The following is a 10,274-nucleotide window of genomic DNA, read 5'->3' on the forward strand; positions in this document are numbered from 1 at the left end:
ACTTGAAAGAAAGAGTGGGTGTGACCTGGGAGTCTGCCCCTGCCAGGTACGAGCCTCTGTCTCCAGCATGATTTGTGGTTGGTTCCTCCTTAATCTGGAATATTGTTGTTTAATCAAGAGGTGCTCCTGGACTGACATGATAATGGGCTGCAATCAAGCAGCTGCCAAAAGGACTGGGCTTGGCTCTTTGAAGGCATTTGAATGTTTATTTCTGAAGCTTGACTAGCCTCACAACAGCCAGGGAAGGAGGCGGGGGGACAAGGTGTTTTTTGCTTTCATATGGTTTTCAAATGCTCTTTTTTCTTGTCCTCCCCTATAAAATGAAAGAGATGTGTGAACCTGTAGCTATGTTATTCTGGCTGCTACCATGGAAAAGAGGGGAGAGGCTTTTGATTTATGCTCAACAAGGAATTTAACAAGGTTTTATTATGCCCTTCCCCCTCGACCAAGGTTGAATGGACTTTATTGAAAATTATATTTGGATTGGAGCAGGAGTGTGAAGGAACAATGCAGAGCAAGAAGATTGAATGGCTGCTGAATAAGTCTGTCAAGAGGCTGAATTTGAGAAAAGATTTTGCTTTTAACTGTGTGCCAAGAAAGAACTCCACAGTGGAATTTTAATGGCGGAGAGTGGGCATGAACATGGACATGGACATGTAAACAGCAGAAGGCATGGAATGTGACCTTGTCCCATCTAGATAAGCACTGCAAAGAACTGAACAATGGAAGATTGCTTCTTCCAGCACACCAGGTCTGAAACAACAACGTATGTGAAGGACTACACAGATGAAATGGATTTTTTTATTTAAAAGATGTAACAAAGGCACTGTTTGTCAGGAGGGAAAATAATGTGGTCAGCTGGAAGAATGGATTAACAACAAGTGAAGGATCAATTGGACATTAAATAAGAGATGATGCGGCTAAGGGAGGAAATTATTGACTTATGTTTGCAACAGGAGGAGGAGACCTGATTTTGAGAAATTATATTAAATTAAAGTAATTTGGTTTGATTTGAAATAATTTAGAAAATTAATTAAAAAATTTTTTAAAAAATCTTAATAAATTTCACAACAGCCTTCTTTTTTTTCTTTCATTGTATGTATATATGTTTGCATTTAAGCTGTGCCAACTTTCCATATACATACATGCATCCTTTTCATACAATGTTTTCGACACTGACAGGATCGTGGGCGACTTTCAAACGTTCACATGTAATTTGATGCATTATATATCTTAGCTAATTTTTTATTTTGTTTTTTGCTGTGGAAACACCACTTAACAGCAAACAACAAAGACTCAGAAATATGCATTCTTCAAGGCTTCCTTCTTATTAGCTGTTCCCGGTTGTTCAGCTCAGGTCTCAGCAAAATAATGTAGCATTTGGGGGAAAAGATGCAACCCAGCAACCCAGCACTGGAGGCTAAGATAGAAAAGATCTCCACTGCTACCATGTACTTCCCCTTAGTGCTCAGGTAGGATGGAATAAAGGATAACCAAACACTGCAAAAAAGTAACATACTGAAAGTGATAAACTTGGCTTCGTTGAAACTGTCAGGCAACCTTCTGGCAAGGAAAGCCACAGTAAAGCTCACAAAAGCCAGGAGCCCCATGTAGCCCAGAACACAGTAAAACATAGTCACCGATCCCTCATTACATTCTAGTACAATTTGTTCAGTCCATGAGTGCATGTCAACATCTGGGAATGGAGGATTGGCTACCAGCCACGTGATGCAGAGTCCTACTTGAACAAAGGAGCAGGAAAACACAATGGTGTTTGCCAGTCCTTTCCCCACCCATTTCCTCATCCTGGATCCTGGTTTGGTGGCCAGGAAAGCCAGAACTACTGTGATGGTTTTTGCCAACACACAAGAAACAGCCACTGAGAAGATGATGCCAAAAGCAGTTTGCCGGAAGAAACATGTCACAATGTGAGGCTTGCCAATAAATAGTAGAGCACTCAGGAAACAGAGCAGAAGTGAAACAAGAAGGGTGTAGGTGAGGTTCCGGTTGTTGGCTTTGACAATGGGAGTATCCTTCCACTTCACAAATATTCCCAGCACCAAAGCTGTGATCAAAAAAAGGCAAAGAGCAAAAGAGGCTAAGATGATCCCCAAAGGTTCTTCAAAAGTCAAGTAGCTGATGCGCTTGGGAATGCATAGATCCTGATTTTTATTTGGAAAAGTTTCATCTGTGCATTCATAACAGTCGCTCAGGTCTGAAAAATAAAGGTGTGCTCTCACTCTCAGATATGTGTACTAAATTTATTCAACATGCCATAACAGTTCCTCTTGTGTAGATACAAGGGATTTATTTGTCATTTATATTCCACCTTTCCATTTAAAAAATGTTCAGACAGATACAAGCAAAACATGGGAAACAATTAATTAGCTTCTTATCGAAATGAACATTACTGTTTTGCACTTTGAGTTTGATATTTCAATTAAAGTATTTGAAGACTTAAAAAAAATGATAGCTTTTGCAAATGGCAATGACTCATCATTTTACTGATGGTGTTCAAAGCAAAAGTCAAAAGTAAAACTGAATATGCAACACTGAACAGAGGTGCCTTCCACATTACCCAACATCCCTCTTTTTGTTGTCAACTTACCAATGAGTCTCAGCAACCATTCAAAATGGCTTAGAAAAAAAGAAGGGATTAATTCTTTGACCTGAATCTAAATTGAAATGGTTTTGAACTTTTCGTACAGCTGGACAGGATCTTAATTTCATATTGTACTCTGTCCTCAAATATGATCAGAATTATATTTTTCTTTAAATTTCCATCCAGACCTACTAAATCATTCTATTAAACAAAGATTTGTATGGAACTTGTAAATTAGGGCTGCCATACGTCTGGGTTTTCCCTATGTATGGCAACCCAATGTAAATACCAAAGAAAAGCAACCCCAGAATTCATGTTTTGCCAAATTACAACGATTCTAGGTAGAGTGTATTTCTTACCCTCACGGTCTGAAATCTTCCCTTCTGAACATGGAATGCAATCATAGCAGCAAAATGGTTTCCCCTCCTTCACTTTCTTGCTAAAACCAGGATGGCAGCTGTCAGTACAAACTGAGAGTGGACGAGTCTAAGAAGGCAAATGAAAGAGAATAGCAGTTTTGAAAACAATGCGCTTTCGTAAGCCCCGAAAAGATTGTTAAGTTCTGAGAAGGTACTAATCCACTATTTCTTTGATTATATTTCTATGCAGCTTTTCATTGAAATGAATCTGAAAGCGCCTTACAAACGATAAATAATAACAACATGATAGAACTTAATAGAGCACCACCAATGCAGCATAAAACATGTAGAATAATTATTCATATCATCAGTGAAACCATCAAGGTTATCACAAGTTGCTGGAGGCTGGGGAATTATAAATTGTTACTTCAGAGATAAACAAAGCCAGAAAACTCCCAGGAAATTCACATTGCACAGGAGGTCAGCAGCCACATAGGGATCAAAGCTCAGTTCCTCAACAGCTCAGTTCCTCAACAGCAGCAATTTACCTGGTTAAACCAGCTGTGCCAAATTATGACATCCTCATTGATAGTGAACGCTTGGTCTGGAAGAGCCTCAGGATCTAACTGGCCAATTTTCTGTTTAGTTTGGTTTGACGAAAAAATCCAGTTGATGACATCAAATCCAGCCATTAGCTCCCCATTCTTGTCAAAGGAAATTGTGTCCCAAGCACTGTTGTTAAATGAGACAGTTCTCAGGGAATGATGGACCTAAATTGAAAAGGGAAAGGGTAGATTGGGAGAAATGCTGTTACATATCTTCATTGCAAATTCACACACGATTATCTAAGACTATGTCCAGGGGCAGACTTCAGTAATATGGTACCCTGGGCAAGGACAAAATTTGGTGCCCCCAAAATATTTCTTGTTTTAACAACAATTCATTTTTCTTCATTATTATTTTGTGCCCCCATCGGCTTGCTGCTGTGTGTGGGAACTGCCTGCACTGCCCTAATTCCAGTGCTGCTATTTCTCTTTGAACTAAGTAAAACTGGCCTCTCTATGTATAGTTCTGATCGTCTCATACCTATCTGATCACTGTGCTTTCTTTGTGCTTGGGCTTCTGCTCCTAGCTAAGGTTTTCTCAGGCTCTTCTATTTGAAGCAGCTTTGAAGAGGTGAACCCAGGAAAACTAGGGGTTCGATTCAATGGATGGTTTATTTATACATCCCTTTTGGCCAAAATGTAAAATGGACCCCTTTTGATGATAAATATTGGAACCCAACTCAATGGCAATCACGCTCACTAGAGAGGTGCAGGAACTACGTTCCATTGAGTTCCTGCTGAAAAAAGCCCTGTGCAGACATATACACTGTACTGTGCTTATGTTACACGCAGAGATAATGGAAACAGATAATTTAATTGTAGAGAGTAGAAGGAAGCTAAAAATGTGAACACTGATACAGTTTGGGGAGACATTTAGTACATGGATGAAGGTGTAGTTTCATCCCCCCCAAAAAAGGTGTTTACTGCCATATGAGGATGTTAAGCATTTTGTTTTTATTATTACATTTATACTCCACCTTTCCTCCCAAAAGAGCCCAAGTTGGCAACGATTTCCTACATTACCTGCCATGGATGTAGATTCTGAAGCCTCAGTCTCCCTCCATTCAACAACCACATGTATTTGAGTCTAGAGGAGGACATGGCATGCAAAGCATGGGCCACAGCATAGATAGCATTGTAGATGCTGTAGCTGTGGCCAATCATACTCATTTCAAAAAATGGTGCTGTAAGGCTCTCCAGCTTCTCTTCCTCAGTGCAAATGTCCCCTTCCACCACATCCATATCATGATGCAGAAACACACAGCTAAAGGCATTTTGCCAGAAGTCCCTGATGAAACCATCTCCTGCCGTGTTAGAGGGTTTTCTGCTCTCAACAAATTGGTGAAAACGTGGGAGATCACTGGAGTGAATTTGTAAGGATATGGCTCCAGGGAAAATTTGCATATCCCAATCCTTCTGAAAAACAAATGAAGTGAGCTCCACCTGGGCTGTTCTAATCCACACTTTGCCTTTTGGATAATCTGACACCTGCTTTTCTTCTGATAAAAATGGGAAAAATCTAAAAAATGCCATGGAATAAGACGGTCCATATGCCAGCATAGCACTGGCTTTGCTGGCCATCACTTGGGCATATGTTTTTTCCCCTTCGTCAAACATCTCTTTAATGTTGGGGACAAAAGTTAGTGTGGGGATTCTTACTATGAAATCAAAACAGATGCCATTCTGGGAAAACATTGGAACCACAGTTTGCACAAATCTTTCTCCTTCTGTAGTATCCATAAGAACAACCCCAACCCATGTCCATTTGAAATGCAGAAGCAAAGACAGAATCCCCTCATACTGAATGGTCTCCTTTGGAATCATCTGATAGAAAGGGAGGCCTGGTGTTTTATCATTCATCACTGGAGCAGGGCTATATACTAGCTAAAAGAAGATTTAAGAGAGAAGGAAATGAAGATAAAATAACTATACGTAAAGGTAAAGGTAAACGACTCTGGGGTTGCGGAGTTCATCTCACTTTACAGGCAGAGGGAGCCAGCATTTATCCACAGTTTTTTCGGGTCATGTGGCCAACATGACTAAGCCGCTTCTGGCGAAACCAGAGCCACACATGGAAACACCTTTTATCTTCCCACCGGAGCGGTACCTATTTATCTTCTTTCACTTTGGGGCGTGCTTTCGAACTGCTAGGTTAGCAGGACCTGGGACTGAACAACGGGAGCTCACTGCGTCGTGGGAATTCGAACTGCTTACCTTCCAATTAGCAAGCCCTAGTCTCAGTGGTTTAGACCACAGCGCCATGCGCGTCCCTCTGTCAACCACCCTACTATACAATTTCCATGGGCCTTTCCAGTATTCTGAGGCATTTGCTTTCTTTATAACAGCAATCATTATAATTGTTGTTGTTTGCATTTATCAGTCACGTTATACAATAATAATTCTCAAAGTGATTTGCACAGAAAAAAACATGTCACGTAAAATAAATTTGGGGGAAAAAATAAAAAATAAATAAATTTAATACATAACAATTTAAGTTAATAAACAATACAATAGAATGCTTAAAATGTTCATCTAGTAACATATTAACAAGTAGAAGTCCTACCCACCCCACTTAAATGTAAGCACTTGAACAAAACCAAGAATAATGTATTTGTTATACAGTCATACGTCGCGTTTGCTTCAGGTTGAGTGTTTTCAGGTTGTGTCCCGTGGCAACCGAGAAGTACCAGAAAGGGTTACTTCTGGGTTTCTTTGCTCGCACATGTGCAGACATGCAAAATGACGTCACACGCATGTGCAGAAGCGGTGAGTCATGACCCGCACAGACGTGGGTTGTGTTCTGCTCATGTTGTGAACGGGCCTCCAGAACAGATCCCGTTTGTAACCAGAGGTACCACTGTATGTATTTGTTCTTGTATTTTTCAGATTGGGAGTATATAAATATCCTATATTGTTAAAATGGGGGAAAATAATATAAAAAGAATTATGAAAAAAATAAAAGGTAACCACTACTACCATTGGAGGCAACATTAATTAACCAAAGCCCAAGGTAAGGAAAGTGGTCTTGAAGACTGAAGGCAGACAAGGATGGTGCTAGGCAGGTCACACTAGGGACAGTATTCCCCACATATGATTTCACCACTGAAAAATCACATTCTCATAGGGCTCCACTCTTCCATCAGGTGGGGAACACATAAGAGTGTGAAGACCACTAGGTCCAATTTTGCAACACAACTGCCATATTGCCTTTTGAAATACCTCTGCTCCATATATTTATCTCTGAGGGAAGTATTGGAATGGGGATTACCCAGCTCATAATGTCAATTCATTAAACATTATATTTCTTAGGTCATTATGTGTATATATTGCCTCCAGCATTGGAAGCAGTATGGCTCTGGATACCAGTTGCTGAGGATCATGTTCATTCATTAACAGCTACATTACTCTTAAGAATCAGAGATAGATTCTGGCTGGATCTTTTGTTCTGACACATTAGCTACTTAAACATATAAGGGAAAGGTCAGCTCTAATCTATCATTTTACAATGTGAACAGGGTGGGGTGGTAAGCATTCTGGTCATTTTTTCAAAAAAGTCACCAACATAGTCTAAATTCACAACAATTTTTCTTCCTCTCCATTGTGAATGTACAAGTGTCCTTGACTTGACATATAGCATTCAAATATATATTGAGTACATGAAATGCACCTATTTCTATTTTCAAACATGACGTGTAATCTGCAAGGATTGTGCATGTGTGCAGAAGTGTTACAGTTCTATGATAGCCTTTTACATATATTGACATGTACACAAAAATATACCCATAAACATCTTACCTGGGGCATCTTGTAGATATCCAAGATATTTGCCACATGAAGGGAGGTTTCAGAGTCCAGTCCTCCAATGACAGCTATTAGGTTATTCGGGGTGTAACATACATAGTTAGGGAAAAATCTCTCCAATGTGGACATGAGTAACATGGTGGCATGATAGGTCCTCACTGCAGTAAAATGACTGTCATAGATGTCGAAACCCAAAGTGACATTGGGTAAGAGCTGAAGGTTTTCATTGATCTCCTTTATTGCAAATTCCAAGGCCAAGATATGCTGGTAATTTTTAGGTACTACTCTAGAACAAGAGTTACATTCTGTATAAGAAGGATATCTCACATTCATCACTTATTACTTATTCTATATCAGTGTACCAGTTATTCTACACTGAATAAAATTAACACTCTGATCTAAAATATCTTCATCAGAAATATTAATTACAATATTTCTTACTGAGGAATTGTCAGGCTGCTCTCTGTGATTCCCGGCAGGTTGCCCCAGAATGTGCAAAGACAAGGAAATGTTTCTTACCCTCCACTTTCTATTCAGTACGTATTTACAGAGAGGGGCTATAGAACCCAGCTTTTTGGATAATGGCATTGTGCTGAGTGAATCTCCACACACAACAAACAAACAAACAAACAAACAAACAAACAAACAAACAAACACATCTCTCCCACATCAATCTCATCATCTCTTCTACGGGTGCTGCTAAGTGCCCTCTGTCTTTGAGCTCTTTGTCTCCTACTTTCAAGGTTCGCCAGGTTCTGGGAGGGGGGGTCTGGAATGCTTTCTAAAGACCTGTGTCCATCAGCTGTCACCCCCCCCCGGTGCTTCCTCCTCCTCCTCTCCCATTATTTCACCACTTTTGCCTCATCTGCCTCTGAGCTGTGACCTCTCTCAAATCACTGTTGTGAAACTATGCTGTCTTCCTATTCCTCCTTCCTGGAAGGGTCAGAATGGGGAGCCAGTCTCCACCATCCCTTCTCCTCTGCCCAGTCCCTGACAGGGGCTTATAATGGCAGACCCTTTCTTCTTATTACTCACTCCCATGCCCTTTAATGTGGTAGAGTGTGCTATGCATATACAGTTCTACCTTATTACATTCCCTTACTACTGACTTAGTAGTAAGAATAAAAATAACAACACGTGCTGAATGAAGCAAGATGCTACAATAAATGTTTTTTTGAACAACTCTGTTAAAGAGGAGGCTACCTTCCTTTTATTTGCTTTTCAGCAATTCCACCTATTTTACACATCTATAGGCATCTTCACTTATTTAACAAGTCAGGTTGCTCTATATACATGGCAAAACATTATTTCTCCACCATTCCTCCTCTGCCCAGTCCCTGACAGGAATACAACTATTGTGGGCCTAATTAATTATAATGTGATGTACAAAAAATAATATTTGAAGATAATAGATACAATACCATGACAGTATGTAGAATTTCGCATTTTGATGAACACTGATAGTATCAGTTGCTTAATATCATCAGTGTTGGAAATTTGGAATGCTGGATAATGTCTTGATAATTTACCAATGTAGAGAAGGCTCTACTGTAATCTACCGGTATATGATTCAAAATAGCTTGGATTCCCTCACACATAAACAATGTTTCTAACTATATTTCTAATTATGTTCTAATCCTACAGTATGTACATTCATACGAATAACCTTCTTATTATATACTCTTAACATTTACAATCTATTTCTATGTGTGACAATGGTCAATTACAGATGTTTAAAGATTTTTATGATATAAATCAGACTAAAGAAACAAACTACTTGTGTGTGAAGCAATATCAGAAGGAATGTGGACTTAGAATTAAGGTGAGAGAGAAAAATGTGAGCTCGAATACAGTAATTTTAGAGAAGTTTGCTATGAAGTAGTAACTGGTCAGAGTTTTTGGGTGGTTGGGAGCTTAGATTGATTCTAGTACTGCCTCCCCCATCCATGATAAGAAGCAGATATTTTCCTCAAGCATAAACGTTAAGGTCAATTGAGAGAGAAGACATCCATGATCAGGATTTCCTTTGGTATTTAAGTAGTTAATAGGAGACAAAGTGAAAAGGACAGATTCAGATCACTGAAGATGTGCACTGTGTTATGATGCAAGGGTTTAAATATGCACTCAGACATGAAACTCTCTGGGTGATTTTGGGCCAGTCACAATCTCTCAGTGAACACACAGGGTTGCTGTGATAATAAAATGGGGAGGAAAAGAATCATGTTGAGCTCCTTGGAGAAGTAAGTAAATAAGTAAGTAAGTAAGTAAGTAAGTAACGTTCATAGGACTGATCTCATCACACCATGACACTTCTTACTCTGCACAAATGAAGAAAATGGAAAAAATAAAAAATCTTACATCAACTCTTCAGCTGATACTGGAGGTGGTATTTCAGTGAACGATATTGAGCTGGACATGATGAAACTTTGGGAGGCAATGACACCAATGATGAGGTCTCCTTTCTGATGGTATTTGTGCAGTGGACTGTGTGGATATTGGACCCTGCGTTTAACGGGAGCCTTGCATGCCATATGAGGAAGCCGAATGAGCAGCAACACCACAAGGACCATCATTCTGAGCACAAGTGCAAATACTCATTCTATATGCAGATTCTCTTATTTCCATCTACAGCAATGCCACATGTGTTACCATTATTACAATGGCCTGATAAACCAGAAATTTAAATCTCAAAGTACAGTGTACATCCATTCTTAATCACTAGACCTGTTTCTGAATGCTAGGTAATTTTATTTGACATTTAGCAGGCTGTGTTACTAGTGGAAACTACAGCTCCCCAAGGGTTTTTGAAAGACAACAAAAATAATTATAGGTCTTTAACTGCAGGGTACTATAATCACCAAATTAAAGTTAGAGTCATTCTGGGGAATTTCAGGGAGGAGGGGGGAT

At 39.5% G+C, this 10,274-nt stretch overlaps 1 protein-coding gene across 1 annotated transcript; it reads right to left on the reverse strand.

The window, feature by feature from the left end:
- Window positions 1-1,301: 1,301 nt before the first annotated feature.
- Window positions 1,302-9,937, reverse strand: LOC128398841 (vomeronasal type-2 receptor 26-like). The gene is made up of 6 exons (XM_053360099.1): window positions 9,726-9,937; window positions 7,362-7,653; window positions 5,031-5,450; window positions 3,510-3,731; window positions 2,962-3,088; window positions 1,302-2,215 (listed from the first exon to the last, which is right to left on the reverse strand). Exons 1-6 carry the CDS (start codon window positions 9,935-9,937, stop codon window positions 1,314-1,316), a joined length of 2,175 nt encoding a protein of 724 aa, XP_053216074.1. The 3' UTR covers window positions 1,302-1,313.
- Between the last annotated feature and the right edge of the window lie 337 nt (window positions 9,938-10,274).

Source organism: Podarcis raffonei, chromosome 13, assembly GCF_027172205.1.
Source record: "Podarcis raffonei isolate rPodRaf1 chromosome 13, rPodRaf1.pri, whole genome shotgun sequence".
NCBI classification, from domain to species: Eukaryota; Metazoa; Chordata; class Lepidosauria; order Squamata; family Lacertidae; genus Podarcis; species Podarcis raffonei.